Below are 17305 nucleotides of genomic sequence, written 5' to 3'. Positions count from 1 at the left end.
TTAGCATGGGTCCCCCTGTAGTGTCTTCTGACCTGTTCCACCAGAGGACCCCTTGAGGGGACCTACTCTAGGAACATCCAGGGCTTCCTGCTTCCATCATGTCTTTGGGACCAAGCTCTGCCTAATGACTGTTACCAAAGCAGAGCAGTAAAAGCATGTGGGTACAAAGAACTCCAGAGGACAGCTCTTTTGCAGTAAAGTTAGAAATGAGGAGGGGAGGAACTCTATTTTTGTTTACCACCCATCTCCAGCTAAGCTAGCAGGATGTGTGGCAGGGAATAAGTGTTGAGTAAATGTTGAATGAATAGTTCTTAAAAGACCACAGTTCCATCCAGAGGCAGTGGTGCCTACCTGCAATCCTAGCCACTAGCAGTTGAGGCAGGTTGATCCATGTTCAAGGCTAGCCTTGGTCATTTAGCAAGACCCTGTCTCAAAATGAAAAAATAAAAAGTACAGGGGATGTAGTTCCTGGTAAAGCACCCCTACTGTTCAATCCCCTGTACCAAACCTAACCAAACCAAACAAAAAACCAACAGTTCCATACAGGGCTCCATCGTAGGCTGACCTTCCAACTCCTGAAGAAAAGCCCAAATTCCTATCCAGGTGCAGCATGATTCCCTCAGGCTTGGCGTTCAAGAGGACCTTTGCAAAATTTGGAAATAGGGCCACTTGATGACTCTTGGGTAAACAGGTGCAAGCACCACTCTTGCCGCCAAGCTTTTCTTACACAGATTCTCAAGCGAAGGCAACTGTTGGTATTCCCACCGCCGGCTCCCTAGGCTTGCGGAGGCGTCACGTTCAGCAGCCAGACATCCAGCCAGCCTGTCATCCACTCGCCCCGAGGCCCCCCTCTCTCTCCCAGCTTGTATCCCACCGGGTGGCGGGGCGGGCACGTGCCTATGTCTGCACCCCCTCCCGGGCAGTCGGGACTGCTTTCCGCGCGCCGGTGGATATCCAGGAAGGGAAATCCCGGAGGAAGCCATTGTTGTCACGTCCCCTGTTGTCGTCATCAGCGAGGCGGGCCAAGGAGCTGGGTCCCCGTGTAGGCCCCGCGGTTTCTCCCCATTCTCGAGCTAGGCTACCCGGGCAGCTGGGGACGAGGCGAGTGCACCACGCCTTGGAGTGCATCGGAGCTCCTGATCATCCCAGCTCCAGGGTTTTCAGAATTGGGGAAGCCCCAGGCTGGGTGGCGAGTTTAGAAAACCGACGGCGCCAGGGGACGAGCCCGGGCCCTGGCACAACCGGGCAGGGGCATGAGCGGCACTGTGGCTCTAACACAGGCCAACAAGGTGACCTTGGTCGGTGGTTTCACCTCATTACCCCAGTTTGCCCTCCTGTGACCTGAGCAGAGAGCTGAGGTCCTTTCAACCTCTAGAGCCTAGGGAGATTGGAGAGCCCCGCCCACCCGACCCCGCCGCTTCCCTGGCTCCCCTGCCCCTCGCGGGTACGTGAGGCGCGGGTGCGGGTACTGGCTAGAAGGAAAGGCTGGCAGCGGCGCGGAGCGCGGCGTGGGTGGAGGAGCGGTGGGGAGGGCGAGCGCAGACCCTCGGTTCTCTTTTTCTGCTGGGTTGCGCCGCTCAGTGCGATCCCTTAGCACCCTCCACCCGCAAACCTTGGCAAGAGCCAAGAGGCACTCTCCCCCGCCGGAACAGCCAGCTCGCCGCCCAGCTTGCCTAATCCGTTTTAAGCCTCACCTCCTCCGCGAAGCTCTCCCGGGTTAACCCCATCACTTCCAGTCACTCTAGCTGGCACGTGCTCCAGGGTTTTTTGTTTTTGTAAGTGCACACACGGTCTCATTTTTTTTTTTTTTAACAATAATGTCCAGGGTAGGTGTCTATTCTCAGGATTCATAGTTCAGGACGCCCAGTGTGTTCTGAAAGATGCGGTTGATGAGTTCCTTGCCCGCCCTCCTTCACTAACCATTTCCACACTCAGTGCTTCCCCATCCCTGCTTATTCTCTCCCCTCCTCCCACGAACCCTCCTCTTCACAGACTGTCGCAGCTTAGAGTGCACAATCCAATTCCCACCCGTTTTCATTCTACAGGGGCGGCAAGTGCGAGGGGCAGAAAGCATTGAGCATTTGAAGCTTCAACTCTAGCCTCGGCCATCGACTTTGCCGTAAGTCACTCCTTATACTAGGTTTTAATGCTCCCCAAATGAGATAATGCCCCAGAAGGTGCTCCACTTATGGAGATAAGGAATCACAAGCTGACTGCAACCTGCCTCCGTAACCAGTGGCTTGTGACCCCAGAAAGGTAGTACTACTCCTGGTGTCTCACTCAGCCTCTCAGTGAAAGCACTGTGACTCACACTCTTCAGTCCCAGTGGGGCGCCCTAGCCCGATCTGGGAGAGAAAGAGGATGAGGTTTCATTCAGGGACCTTTATTCATCTACTGCATGGTCTTGGACATTTTTGGGGGGACCCAATTTACTCATCTAAAAAGTAGGGATAATAATGGACAGCAGGAAGCTTTTTGTCACTCAAGGTTTTTGTAAAAGTAAACTATTAGCGGAACAGTGCTCAACTGAGATTTTGCTGTGAATTCCTACCCCAGAGATTCCACAGTGGGTTTTCTTGCCAGTGTTCTTGAGGTTCTCTGGGATGTGTCTTTGCTCACTCCACATTCTTCTTGGTTCTCTGGATATAGATTTGGCCATAAGGTTACCGGGTGGCAGGGCGACACTCCAAGCAGGCCTGCAAGGGTGGTGTTCCTTGGGCTAAAGTTGGTCCTTGGGAGGTCCCTTAAGCCTGAGGAGCTTGTCTTGGAACGGCTGGGTGGGAGTTGGGGCAGGGGCGGAACCGGTCCACTTAAGGGGTGGGGCTGTGCAGATGAAGCGTTCTCTAGAACTGGGGTGGCAGGGCGCTCCCCGTGTCCCCACCTGGCTCTGGCGCGGGAAAATAGGGCTTTGGCTATGAGGGCGGGACTTAGGGGGCGGGGTTTAGGCGTGGGAGAGGGGACGGGGAGCCTGGAGGCGGGGCTTTAGGAGATAGCCCCACGCGGGGCGGGGCTCCAGCTGCCGCGGGATCTGCAGTTCGGACTCCGCGCACTATAGTCTCCGCAGTTCCCTCCATTCTGGTGGCCCCGCGGCCCTGCGGGGAGTCCGGGGGTCCGCGGGCTGCTCGAGGCCGGCCCCGCCTCTCCCTCCTTCGGTGGGGCCTAGACGGTCGGAGCAGCTGGACATGGAGCCTTCTTCCACCACCGGAGGCTCAGAGACCACTCGCCTCGTGAGCCCCCGGGACCGTGGCGGCGCCGGCGGCGGCCTGCGTTTGAAGAGGTAGGATAGACCAGGGCTGGCCCTCGGCCCGGGGGCTCCATCCTCCTGCCATTCTGTCCATTTCGTTGTCTCCTTCGGTGCGGGCTCGGCAGGCCACCCAAGCGTACAGCGGCTCCCTCGGCTTCGCGGCGCGGGGCTTCGTTCCCTTCGGGCGCACAGAGCCCCTCGCCCCAGCCAGCCCTCCCTAGCAGCCTGATCCCCTCCGGCCTGCAGCCCGCTGTGCCTCCTCCCGGCCATCCCATTTTCTCCCGCTCCTGCGAAGCTGGTCCCCAGCCGACATTCCTCGTCTCCGGCCCCCCTGCCGCCCCCGCCGCGTCTGACTTCCCTGGGAGCGTCTGTCGCTCCGTCGGGCCAGAGTCCGCGCCAGGTGCCCCGATGTCCGCATTGCCCCGGGCCCTGGCGGCTGGAACACCTCACCACCCAGGGTTCGGAGCTCCATATCTAGGCCCCGAGCCCATCTCTCCGCACGCCCGGGCTAGGGGCGCCCCCTCCAGCCGCGGCCAGTTGTGGGCACCCGGGCCCGAAGATGAGCCCGGCTCGGCGGCGGGTCTTCCCGGCTCCTGGGGAGCTAGCGGCCGCGGGGAAGAGAGGGGGCGGCTAGGAAGGAGCAGGTGCGGTAAGGGCGGCTGGGGGTATTCCCGGCTCGGCACAGACGGGGCCGGGGGCGGCGAGGTGTGAAATGAGGCGCGCGGAGCGGCCGGGACAGCGGGCCGGGGGCGGCTGGAGAACCGCCTCCGCACCCTGCCAGCCTCCCGCGCCCGGCGCCCGCCGGCTCCATCCGCCTTACCCCTCGGCGGCAGCGCTAGGCCTTTCATGGTCACTTCTGCTGGCCATTTTGTCTGGTGGCTGACCGTCTGTTTGTCTCCAGAATTTGGCATGGTCTCCAGGTTTTTCTCTTCCTAATCTTTCTCTCTGTCTCTCCTAATCTTTCTGTTTCTCTCCTGCCCCGCTCCCTTTGTCTTTGATGAGGTGCTTTTGTGTGTTTCTAGCACTTTCCTTGGGAGGGGACCTTAAACCTGGGTGATTGGGGGAATGGGTGAGCAGAAGAGAGGGAAGACTTCCTGCAGGGGATTGCAGAGGTGGGCCGCTGTAGGGGCTCCAGCTGTGACCCTGGCATCTCTCAGGTATCCTTTTGACTTTGCATCAGCTCCTGCTCCCTTGCTCACATCACCCTGCCTTCCCCACTAGATTTAATTTGTTTGTTGAGGGCTTTGAGGGCCAGGAGAGGGAACAGCCTTTACCCACTCAACAGAATGTAGCTATCCGGGCCCACACATACCCCTGGCATCCCGACTAGGAGGTCTGTTTCATTCCCAATTCATGCAGAACAAAAGGGAGCAGCCTGTTGATGGATAACTACCTTGATGATTGGTTGTGCTGTGCCTTATGAGGCCAGGGAAGGCACCCTGCCCACTGCCCCTAAAGCCACCCAGTCTCTGTGACTCTGACTCCCAGCCCATCTCCATTCTCATATGACCATTAGTCACCAAATCCTGCAGGGTTTTCAGAAAGAGGCTCTTCCTATCTACCTGCCCATGCTCTGACACTGCACTCAGAGCCTCAGGCCTGGTCTGTGCTCGACCCCTCCACCTCTTCTCTCTCCATCCCATCTGCAAGGTCATCTCTGCAGGAAGATATTTGTTCAGTAAATCAGCACATCTCCCTTTATGTTCCTTTGAAGCCATCACTTCCTTTCCCCTTTCGTCTCACACTTAAACTGCAAGCTGCAAACCTTGTCATGGTTGTTTTACGTGTCAGGAGAACCCTCCTCCACCTAGGGCTCATGTCTTCCCCTGTGAAGTTGTCTTCACCCCCATTAGAGGTGGTCACTCCCAACAGTGCCCCAAAGTCCTTTGTTCATAACCTCACCTCGATAGCCTCTCCCTGCCTAGAAGCTATTTGTTACACATCTGTCTCTCCCACCAGACTGGACTTCTATATGTATGTACTGCCTGGCACACCTCATAAAAAGAGTAAGGATGGACTTCAAAGCCACTCTCATCTCCCCACTCCCTCTGAAAACACCCAGAAACATGTATACCCAGGTTCTATGTCTTGGAAGGGGCTTTTGATATCCAGGAGATAAATCTTCCTACCAGCACTTGGATTTTCCCCACAAGCACCAAATGCCCTCAGCTTCCCTCAAACCTTGGTTCACCTACTTGTGGAGCTTTCTTCAGCCAGCGGCCCCGGGCACCTTTCCACTGCACCTCTGTGATGAGTTTCTGTTTGGAGCCATCATTTTCCCTGATGGGTATTCTTATCACACCTCCACAACTATTTTAGATTGTCATGGGTGTTTTGTTCATTTGTTTAGGTTCTTTATTCTGTGGATGGTTCTGTCCTTGCTGGGGTTCAGTTTGGATAGTGATGGGGTGAGAATTGGGTCAGAATAGACCTAAAATAGCCCAAACTCAGCCTCTGGCCCCCTCCAGGGAGGCCTCCGTCCCCATTCACTTGTCAAGATAGGCCATGGTGCCATGTAGCTAAGAAGGCCTCTAGGTGCTTATGGTCAGACTGAAGTCCAGTTAACCTGTGGCAGACTCCAAACCAGTGCTCCCATACCAGCATCTCCAGCTGTAGCAGGCTGCAGCTCTTCTTCCTATGACAGCCTCAGCTCTGGAGCCATCAGTTTTCTGAGCTGGGAATCTCAGATGTTTTGGGTCCCAATATTCTATTCCTCTCTGAAAGGACAACACTTTTGCTGGGTATCTAGATAGGGAGGGCAGGCTCTGGGAGTGGAAGCACCAGGAAGAGGGCTGGGAGAGCCATGTTCATGTGCTGAGTCCTGCTCCACATTATCACACCAGTGTCCCTCACTAGAACTCACCTGAGAGGTGCTCTGCTGCCAATAGCCACCCTGGGCTGTATCATAGTGTCTAAGTGCACATTCATCTTGCTCATCAAGACCTCCCAGAGACCAGGAAGGATGTCCCACTCAATGTGTTTTCCTGGTGGTGCCTATCATAGCAAATTAATTTGGTTGGGTTCTACTGTCAACTCTACCACCAGCCAACTGTGGGGCCCCCATCAGTCCTTTCCTGCTCTGAGCCTCATGCTTCTCATTGTTAGATGGGACCATTCATCTGTAAGATGCCTTCCAGCTGTGAAATTCTGTGGCTCTGTATATGGAAGGAAAAGGGAGGTCAGGGTCTAAACTATTTCATGGCCTCCATCTGTCCACAAGGCTTAGGGCATGACCCGGCCTAGGGAAAGAGCGGGAGATGGTCAGCATTTGCTGAGGCCAGCATGGGGGATGAGGACCTGGGAATGAGCAGGTCAGCCTGACAGGGGCCAGACTCCAGGTGGAATGGTGTTGCCCCCTCAGTCTCTTCACAGAGCCCTCGGAGCCCCTCCCTGAGGAGCCCAAGCCTGTGGAGATGCCCTTCCACCACTGCCACAGGGACTCCATGCCACCGCTGGGCCTCACGCCTGAGAGAACGCGGGCGCGGAAGCAGCTGTACGCCGCCTGTGCTGTTTGCGTCGTCTTCATGACTGGGGAGGTGGTTGGTAAGTGGGGAGCAGCTCTCCAACCTGTGCCAGTCCAGGGATTCCTGAGTGGAGAGGCGGAAGGTGGAGGGGTGGGAGGGGTGTGCCCAGGACTCAGGAGGCGGGAAGAGGGGTGGTATTAAGGGGTTCAGGGTGAGTGACGGCAGTGCTGGCAAGCCAGGGCTGACCTCTCCGTGTTGGCTGGTATTTTAAAAAGCTGTGTCTTTTTATTAAAATAGAATATCATTGTAGAAAAACCTAAAAACATGGATGCATGAAAAGAATAAATAAAAACCTGCCCTTAATCACACCCAAAAAACCCAGTTTTCTTTTATTTTGTTTTAGTTGTAGTTGGACACAATGCCTTTATTTTATTTTTATGTGGTGCTGAGGATCCAACCCAGTGCCCTGGACGTGCTAGGCGAGTGCTCTACGGCTAAGCCACAACCCCGGCGCCCCACTTTTCATTTTTGTGTGTTCTCCTCTGTTTATTTTCTGTGTCTGTGAGCACAAACTATGTGATACTTCCTAAAGGGAACTAGACTTCACATAATTTTGCCCTTGCAGGTGGGTATTTGGCACACAGCCTGGCCATTATGACTGATGCCGTCCACTTGCTGGCAGATGTGGGTAGCATGATGGGCAGCCTCTTCTCCCTTTGGCTCTCTGCCCGGCCAGCGTCCCGCACCATGACCTTTGGCTGGCACCGCTCAGGTAAGGCCCTGCATGACCCAATGCCCCTAAGTGTTGCAGAAAGCACCTCTCAGGGTCCTGAGCATGTCTCTGACAGCTTGTCTCCCCCTGCAGAGACTCTGGGGGCTTTGGCCTCTGTGGTCTCCCTCTGGATGGTCACTGGTGTCCTCCTGTACCTGGCCTTCCTCCGCCTGCTGCACAGTGACTACCACATCGAGGCAGAGCCCATGCTGCTGACCGCCAGCATTGCAGTCTGTGCCAATATGATGTACGTTCCAGTGTGGAGCAGGCACTATGTGGGACTCAGGGCGAGGGCTCTTCCTCCAGGATGAGAGAGCTGGCTCTTCCACACACAGTTCTCCACTGTCTGCTTTGGATCAGCTAGAAAAGGGGCCAGGGCAGAGACCTGTAATTCAGAGTGAACAGACATTTGTAAAGGGCCTGCTGTGTACTGGCCCCTTTGGGGGTCTTTCATCGGTATAATCTCAATTAAACCTCAAGTCACCCTTTGAAGTTGGTAGTATTATTCCTTGTTTTCCATGAGTGTAAAAGATCCTGGTGGGGGTCTAGGTGACTTGTCCAGGTCATACAGCTAATTAACTAGTAAGGCCAGGATTTGAATCTATGTCTCTGGCACCAAGTCCAGTATTCTTTCCCCCAGGCTGCATTATTTATCTCTCTTAGGCAATGCTGGTTTCTTCCTGGGGCTGGGAACACAGGTAGATTGGGCTCCTGGGGCAGTGGGAGGAGGTGGCATGGAAGTGGGGCAGAGGAGGTCAGAGAGGCTGCCTGTGCTGAGCTGCTCTGCTTTCCCCTCAGAATGGCCTTTGTGCTGCACCAGGCTGGGCCTTCCCACAGCCACAGGTCTAGGGGGGCAGAGTATGCACCGCTGGAAGAAGGGCCTGGTGACCCCCTGTCCATGGGGAACACCAGCGTCCGGGCGGCCTTCGTGCATGTGTTGGGGGACCTCGTGCAGAGCTTCGGGGTACTGGCTGCCTCTGTCCTCATCTACTTCAAGGTACCACCTGTGGAGGCCTACCCCAGCCCTCCTTCTCACTCCAAGTCCCAGCCCCTCCTTCAGAAACCCTCAGCCTCTGACAGCCTCCTTCAGGCTCCCAGCTCCCAGCCTCTTCTTGCCCTGGATCACATTCCTGTTCCCCCTCTGCAGGGCTCCCCTCTCAACTCTTATTTGTCTGATTCTCCCAAGACCTTCCTCTAGAGGTCCCTGTTTTCTGGGCTTAAGGATCTCTTTCTCCATAGCCTCAGTACAAGGCGGCTGACCCCATCAGCACTTTCTTCTTCTCCATCTGTGCCCTTGGATCCACCGCCCCCACTCTCCGAGATGTTCTTCACATCCTCATGGAAGGTGAATCCAAAGCTACTGCTTCCCACTCCAGAGGCCTCTCTGACAAAACCCCAGCACTGGGCCGCCCCTCTTTTCTCTGGAGAGAGTGTACAAAGGCTGAGTCATGAGACCTATTAGTGAAAGAAGGATTGGGACACAGGGCAGATCGTGGAGGTCCACATGGCCGTTGGATATAGGATCAGGGAGGCGGAGTCGGGGGGACTGCCCCTGGGCAGGAGCAGCCCTGGCAGTAAGACATTATGGTGCTGGTTGCAGGTGCCCCCAGTGGTGTGGGGTTTGAACCTGTAAGAGATACACTGCTGTCGGTGCCAGGAGTCCGCGCAACCCATGAGCTGCACCTGTGGGCCTTGACACTTACTTACCATGTTGCCTCTGCACACCTGGCCATTGGTGAGTCTACACTGGCCCCAACCATTACCTTCCTGGAACCATCCTCTGGCCCTCAACATGTGACAGTAGGCTGAATTACTGGGGATTGTTTCATTCTTGATCTCTCTTTCTTTCTCTCTGTCACACACACACTAGAAAGAAGGAGGCCTTGACACTGTGTTCTGGGGGAGATTTCACCCTTTCTGAGGTAGTATAAGAAACCAACAATCCTTTAAAAAACCACTAGTATCTATAGGTCTAGTGATGGGGCACAGTTAACTTATGCCACTCAGTGGGATATCACATCACTATGAAAAATGACAATTATGAAGTCTGTATGGCAACTAGGAAAAATGTTTATGGTATAATGCTGAGAAAAAAGCTGAATATAAAATTGTATCTACATTATGATTCAACTATTAAAAATATATACAGTGACTCATGAGCTGACAAAGAATTTTTTAGTTTCTTCCAGATGCAAGAAGCAATCAGAGACATGCAATTTAGATGCCAAAAATATCATAACTTGTGGGATACTTGATGGTAACTCTAGCAGGACAATGAGACAGAATGTTTAACATCTGAATTGTCCTGGAAAGCCCGGTGGTGTGGTTGATGAAACATCTAGCTGTATGTTAATATTCAAAGGTAGAAGAAAATAGAATAGTAGGAACAGTTTAGTGTGTTAACCATGGTCTATTAGGGTGAGTCTTTCTGACATTTTCTTTGATGATTTTATGCTATTCATACAATACAGAAAGAAAAGCAAGTGCGCCATTCATGCCTAGCTTTAAGGCTATGCAGCCCTCAGGCCCCCTTCACTCTGTCCTTATCGCAGCCTGCCTGGTCCTGACTCCCTGGGGACTGAGGCTGCCTCTTATCTCTCTCCCACAGACTCCACGGCTGACCCTGAGGCTGTCCTGAAAGAAGCATCATCCCGGCTCTACTCTCGGTTTGGAATCTCCAGCTGTACCCTGCAGGTCGAGCGGTACAGATCTGAGATGGCCCGGTGTCCACGCTGCCAGGAGCCACCCCAAGCCTGAGCCACAGCCCCACCCTCACCCCACTGCCAGGCCCAGGCTCAGTCCTGGACTCTCAGCACCTGCCTCCCTGGTCACGGAGAAGGAATGGAGCTGGGCCCATACCTTTTCCTCTCTCCCTCTTCCACCTGCCAAACGCCCCAGCTCCAGCCCCAGTGAGCAAGACCAAAGCGTGTGGTGGGGAGTGTTGGGTGGGAGTCAGGCTGAACAGCTGGAAGCAGGTCAGAGGCAGGGGAATGTAAGAAGCCCCCACAGTCCCTGCTCCCCACAGCCTGGAGAGCCACGCATGTCCTTTCTGTGCAATCCATGTGTCTGTGTGGCAGCCTGTCTGGCTGTGTGGCTGGGTCATCTGCCTCTCTGTGCTCTTGGTGTGCCTATGCCTGGGGAGGTCAGCAGGGGCCCCCTCCCCATGTGGCCCTCGCTCTGTCTATGCAGGGGTCCCAAAGCCTGCACTTTCTCCATGTGTCTTAGCCCTGTGGTTTTGTCTGTGTGTGTGTTCCTTGGTGCTGTGGCCTCGGTGTCTCTGCCTGTGTGGCTGTGCTATGGTCTCTATGAGTCTGCTCCACCCATGTGTCTGTCTGGGAGTCTGTCTGTCCATCCCTCTGTTGGTGCTGTGCCCCCGGCTGGCTCTCCCAGGGAGAGGGAGGACTCTTGCTGCAGCTCCACCAATAAACTTGTGTCTGACTGCATCTTCTAGCCCCGTGTGACTCCTCAGCGTGGGAATCAACTGACAGACTCTGCAGCTGGAGTGACCTCCCATGGCCCTCATGTCCCTTGCTAGCCCTCCACCCTCATTCAGAAAGAGGCAGAGATACACCAGCCTCTTTCCTCCCTTTCTCTGTTTCACAGTATGCTCCAGCGTGGTCCTTGGTTCAGGGAGAGTCCCCATGTGCCTGGGCTTGGTGGCAGGAGAAAGCTTGCAGGCTAGGAGTGAAGCAAGGATTCTGGGGAACTGTTCATGCTTAAAGGCTCCAGGAGGCAGGATTCCTTCAGGCTGGTTGCAGGGAAGCTGGGTGCCTTTGCGGGAGGGGAGTTGGACCACAGAGCTCAGTGGACTTGGTCCTTATGCTGTGTAAAGTACTTATGCGGAGGGTGGCAATCTTGAGCCCAGGTGTGGGCTATGTGTGGATGCACATCTCTGGGACAGCAAGAGGGTGACAGGAGCAACCGTGGCCAGAATGCAGGGGTGGGGAGAAGTGACAGCTCCTGCTGCCTCTGACACAGCCACATCATCAGTGACTTTGGAGGAGGACATTCTTCCTACGTTTCAGGCACTAAGATCTCCCTGTCCATGGAAGAGACATGGGGTATCCAGGGTTGCTGTCTTCAGTAAGCTTTCCACAACAGAGCAAAGAGTCCCTGTTCTTTCTGAGAACAACCTAGGAAATACATGAGCCTGAAAAAGAACATTTTGGTCTTCATTGGACAAAAATTATCCCCTCCCTCTTGTCCCTTTCCTCCAATCTTTTCTCCTTCCTCTTTTCTTCCTATGCCCAAGCTTTTCTATATTGGTAAATTTTGCCAAGAAATATTCTTTTCCAGTTTGCTGTGGGCTTGATTGTCATAAACCAGCCTTCACATTAAGGGCCTCTTTTATATTTAGTCTCCTTTGTCTTAAAAATTACAAATTTCTGGGCTGGGACTATAGCTCAGTGGTAGAGCGCTTGCCTCACATGTATGAGGCACTGGGTTCTATCCTCAGCTCCACATGAAAATAAATAAATAAAGATATTGTGTCCATTTACAACTAAAAAGTACTTTTAAAAATTACAAATTTCTGAAGATTTAGTCTTACAGACCAGCCACATTAAGCAAATATTGATCATCTCTTTAAAAAAAAAAAAAAGCAACTCAGTAGGGTGTACCTGTAATCCTAACTACTTGGGAAACTAAGATAGGAAGACCCCAAGTTTGAGGCCAGCTGGGCAACTTAGACTTTTGTCTCAAAATAAAAAGGGCTGGGGATATGATTTAGTACTGGAGCAGCCCTGGATTCTATCCTAGCGCCACACACACAAAACCAGTCTCTGTGCTTTTAGACTGGGCATTTCTATTAGCCCATACATGTTTCTGTGAAGATTTTTCCCCATAATGGAAATACTTTTATTATAAAAGTAATATATGCTTGTTTTAAAGGTCCAACAAAGGCAGTATCTGAAGTAGGTGAGTGTTTTGATCTTACTCCCAGAGGTCTCTGCTAGTCAGCAGGGGTCCGTCTATCCACATTTTTGTGCATACTGATGTGTTTATGTGATAACATAAATGGGGGTGAGAAGCGTCTAAATCCTGACACATCTTTCCATGTCAATACACACGGATTTCATGATGTTTTTTTTAGATGAAGCTTTTCGACTCATTGAAAATAGGCCCCAGGCTGGGCCCCTGGCAGGTGGCCCAATGGCTGGGCAGGGTGTGGAGGCTGGGCTGGGGCAAAAGCTGGGGGTCCACCCACTCAGGCAGTCTATGGGAGGTTGCCCCAGCTGCTCACCACGCTTTGCTAGTTCCTGACACTTTCTCATTTTATGTCTCATTGATTATGGGCCCCAAGTGACAGGATGGGGGTGGGGAAGAGTGAGGAAATGGAGAAGAGGAAAGGAGGGCGGGAAAGAAGAGAGCAAGATGATCACCCTGTGAAGAGCTTTACTCCGGGGCTGTCCTAGGTGCCCAGTGCAGGTGAGGAAACAGAATATGCAGGGCAGAAAGAGAGCCAGGCATACCATTCATAGGCTGCCCCATACCCTGCAAGATGAGGCTCAGAGAAGGAAAGGACTTCCCAGGCTCGCACAGCCAGTGGTGGGCAGGAGTAGATCCCTGGCTCCTGAGCCACCCTAGGCTATTGAAGCTCATTCCCAGGTGAATTTTCTGCAACCTTTTCTCAGCTTCCCAGCCACCTCTTCGCTGGCATGCCCAGCCCCTGGGGCTTTGGGACCAAGTTTTTCTACTCTGGTGTTGCCTCTGCTGATTCTTGACACAGTTAACCTCTCTGCATTTCCCCTTTCCTAATGGTAAGATAAAGATTCCCTGATACTGTGGCTGGAAATGTGCCCAGTATAAAGGTTAGCTTTGGGTTGGAATCCAAGATGAGGGGGGAAATTTCAAGGGAATAGGGTGACCCAGCATGCTAACTGCAGGGGCAAGAACCAACATTTACTGAGTTTACACTTTGTGCAGGGCGCTGTGAGTAGGTAGTATTTACACCTTACAGATGGAGAAACTGAGGCTTACTGTCCATGATCATGTAGCTAAACAGGGTCAAAACTGAGATTCAAACTTTGTTCTGGCTGCTGAAAGTCCCCAATCCTTTTTCCTTGCTATTCTGCCTCTCTGCCCTTCAGGCATCACTGTCAGGGACAGGGAAGGACAGGAGGACCAGGAAACTGGCCTCCTTATTCACTGGCACTCCCTCCCTTGGGAGGAATCCTTATCTGCGGGAGATGCTCCACCCCTCCTCATCATTCCCAACCCACCTTCTCCACTTGCTTATCTAGAAGTCCTTTCCTGGGATGCCATTCCCTGGTGATAAAATAACATACAATAGGAGGTAGTGGGAGAGGTGAGGGGAGGGGCTGGATGAGGGGAGGCCAGCGGGAGAATAAGGAGGGAATACCCATCCATCAGCCCTGGCGGCTCTTTACACAGCTGAGTAACTGGGGAGGCAAGGGCCCGCTTGCAGGCAGAGAGAGAGACTGGAGGAAAGGGAGCCAAAGGGAGCCGAACAGGAATGAGGTGGAGAGGAGGAGAGAGCCGGGTTTGTCACACTGAAAGCACAGTTGGGAGACTCTTTAAGAGACTGGAGACCAAGGGGCCAGATGGACTAGCCAGAGAGGAGATCATGGATCTGAGAAGCTGAAGAGACTGTCTGGGGCCACCCAGCTGGTGGAGGGACAGGCTCTGCTCTCCTCCCTAGACAATTCACTGGGAAGGCCCAGGGAGGGCTGTGCTGTGTCTGAGACATGCAAGCCAAAGACCTGGAAGAGCAGGGAGCAGCCTGCTCTTTGGAAGCCCAGGGTAACTGGCAAAGCAATATCCACATCCAGCCCCTTTAGGGACTTCAGTGCTGACCAATCTAAAAGAGGGCCCAGCAGCCCACCCTGGTGTCCAGACCCAGACTGTCAGTGGGAGCATCACCCCCCCTAAGGCCCATAGCAGCAGAGGCAACCAGAAGTCTGGAGGGAATCTCTGGACCAGAGTCACTATGGGAAGGTTCCCTGCCCTCTTCCTGGCAGATTCTCCCACCTCTGTGGAGCATTTCTTTCATAGTTGAAAGACTTTACACCCCCAACTTTCCTTCCTTCAAACTCAGGGAGTTCCCAGGACCTCATTGTCTGTACCTCAGGGCTGACCCATCAGCACCTGGTCAATACCTTCCAACTGGGGCAATTCCTGGCCCCAGTGGGGCAAAGTCTGAGGGCCCAAATGCAGCTGTGGTCACACATGATCCCAAGACAGTGGACCTGTTGCCAGGGCTGGTGATAAAAAGCATATGGGGAGAGTGGGTAGGAAGGAGGGGCCCAGTTGCCAGGACCTGTACCTCCTTCCTTCAGCCCCCACCCCCATCCCCTCTCTCCTTTTGCTACCACTTCCTATGCACTGCTCCAGCCACGCTCACCTGCCCTCTGGCTACAGTATCTTGAGGACCGGTAGCTGCCTTAGGCCGGGGAAGTTCATTCAGCAGACAGGATCCAATTAGCCCTAACCTCTGATCCCAGTCTCTGATTTCTTTTGACCCCATGGTGGGCTATCATTGCAGCCCAAAACCTGGGAACAAACTAAAGGGAACCAAAACTGCAAAATAAAAGGGACAGCAAAATTTACCAAAATAAAAAAGTTTTCCGACGCTGACCAAAACTGAGCCACACAGTATTTCTGGGAGGCAAGTGGCAGTGCTGGCTGGGAGAATGCCCTGCAAGTGGCGCTCTCCTTTGGATGGAGGGATGGTGAACAAGATGGGCATGGAGCCAATGACCCACCCCCAGCTGCCAAGTCAATACAAAGCCACAAATGTCTTCTTTGTCCTCAGCAACCACCAATGGGCCAACAAGCCACTGACTTCCCTGGGTGCATTTGCCAAAATGTGTTAGTAACTATGCTGGTGCCTCTCAAGGAGGCAATAATTTTTTTTTTTTTTTTTTAAAGAGAGAGAGGGAGAGAGAGAGAGAGAGAATTTTTTTAATATTTATTTTTTAGTTCTGGGCGGACACAACATCTTTGTTTGTATGTGGTGCTGAGGATCGAACCTGGGCCGCACGCATGCCAGGCGAGCGCGCTACCGCTTGAGCCACATCCCCAGCCCGGAGGCAATAATTTGTATTTCTAAGGTCCTCCATGGTGGGTGACATGCCTACCGCCACCAGAAATTTGCGGGGCCTGCATTCCTCCTGAGCCCTGCCACCTGGAAACTCTTCATCTCCTTTGGACTCATCTCAGGTTTACATCCTTTTTCAGGCTCATTCGGGTCCCAGTCCCAACACCTCTTTTTCCTTGTCTCTTAGCAAGTGATTTCAGCTTCTAAACCAGTCCATCAGTAACCAGGTCCTCATGAGACCTGGCACCTACTGTCCCACCACAAGCACTGAGCTGATGTCTGCTGTGACAGTGTCCTTGCCTCAGCCTTTGTTTTGTTTGACCTGCTACAGGATCTGATCCTACCTCTTCCTCACACCTCACACTTGAATTTGGGGCCTCCTGGAGGTCTCTAGCATTCCTTCACATTTCTGAAAATCAGACGTTAGCCCTCTGATCATTTCTACTTGCCCCAGTTCTCTCAGTGAGCTGATCAAGATGCGAAACCTTAAGCAAATGTTCAAGCACCACTATGTGCTCAACACTGCTCTAAGCTGGGCACGATGGGGCAGGCCTGTGATCCTAGCAGCTTGGGAGGCTGAGCCAGGATTGCGGGTTCAAAGATAGCCTTAGCAAAAGCGAGGTGCCAAGCAACTCCGTGAGACCCTGTTTCTAAATAAAACACAAAAAAGGGCTGGGGATGTGCCTCAGTGGTTGAGTGTCCCTGAGTTCAATCCTCAGGACCAAAACAAACACACAAACCATAAATACTCCTCTAGTTGCTGGGGACACACTAGTGAGCAAAGTCCCTGTTCTCCTGGCACTTATATATAAATGCCATATATTTATCTCTGGCACACCAGGCTCCAACTCCCAGCAGCTGAGAAATATCACATTTAAACAGAATCCATCAGAACTGTGAGCTTAAATAAACTTTCTTTATGAAGCTACCCAGCCTTAGGTACTTTGTAACGGTAATGAAAAATAGACTAGGACGCATCTCAGCCTCAAGGTCTCATACCATGAGTCATTTCTTCCCCCTTAGTATTTTGTGACATCATTCCTGTCTCAACCCTGACCCTCTTCACCTACCATTTGCATTTACTGCAACCAATTCCTGATCACCCTCCCTGATGGTGGAATGGCTCCCCGCCTCCACCTCTCAGGTGTTGCTGCCAGTCTTCCTTGAGCACTCATTTCACTCTGGCCCTCATTCCTTGCTCTACCAGACAGTGTCTCCCCACAGTGCCTAGGATATTGTTCCAGAATTAGACATCTATCAGTTTTATACTGGGAACTTCCATTTCTACCTTTTCAAATTAAAACACTAAGGTGCACCCAGTTGTCCACATTTACAGTTAGTGATCAGTCAGGAATCAGACATGGGTGGACCAACTATTTTGAAATTTATTCCATCCCAAGGATTGCAGAGGAGTTGGAGAGAGGATGACTTTGCAGTGGTAACAAGTAAACATTAGTTTGGAACTTTATTCAGGAGGGTGGGGGCAGATTTACAGGGTTCATGCAAGTGTCATATTAATATTAAGATGCTTAAATAGTGCTTGACACATAATTAGAACTGTTAACTGTTTTCAAAAAATTAAATAGGTCAAATCTCTTCAGTATTGAGCATCTTGGGAGGAAAGGCGAACAGGAAACTAAAGCCTATGGTTAATGACAATCACATGGAACACGTGGGGCTGGTTTTCAGTGGATGTGGAACAAGCTCAGACATGAGAATTTTGTTTTATTATTAAAGGCCTGTTTTTGTTCTTTGCTGATATCTTC

General features: G+C 52.6%; 1 protein-coding gene across 1 annotated transcript; it reads left to right on the top strand.

Annotated features, from left to right (window-relative positions):
- Positions 1-3182: 3182 nt before the first annotated feature.
- On the top strand, positions 3183-10362 carry Slc30a3 (solute carrier family 30 member 3). The gene is made up of 8 exons (XM_027933512.2): positions 3183-3277; positions 6606-6787; positions 7334-7480; positions 7574-7727; positions 8279-8477; positions 8720-8825; positions 9081-9215; positions 10089-10362. The coding sequence occupies exons 1-8, from the start codon at positions 3183-3185 to the stop codon at positions 10235-10237; spliced, it is 1167 nt and encodes a 388-aa protein (XP_027789313.2). The 3' UTR covers positions 10238-10362.
- The last annotated feature ends 6943 nt before the right edge of the window (positions 10363-17305 follow it).

Source organism: Marmota flaviventris, chromosome 14, assembly GCF_047511675.1.
Source record: "Marmota flaviventris isolate mMarFla1 chromosome 14, mMarFla1.hap1, whole genome shotgun sequence".
In the NCBI taxonomy this organism is placed as follows: domain Eukaryota; kingdom Metazoa; phylum Chordata; class Mammalia; order Rodentia; family Sciuridae; genus Marmota; species Marmota flaviventris.
This window is presented reverse-complemented; position numbering and strand designations above follow the sequence as displayed.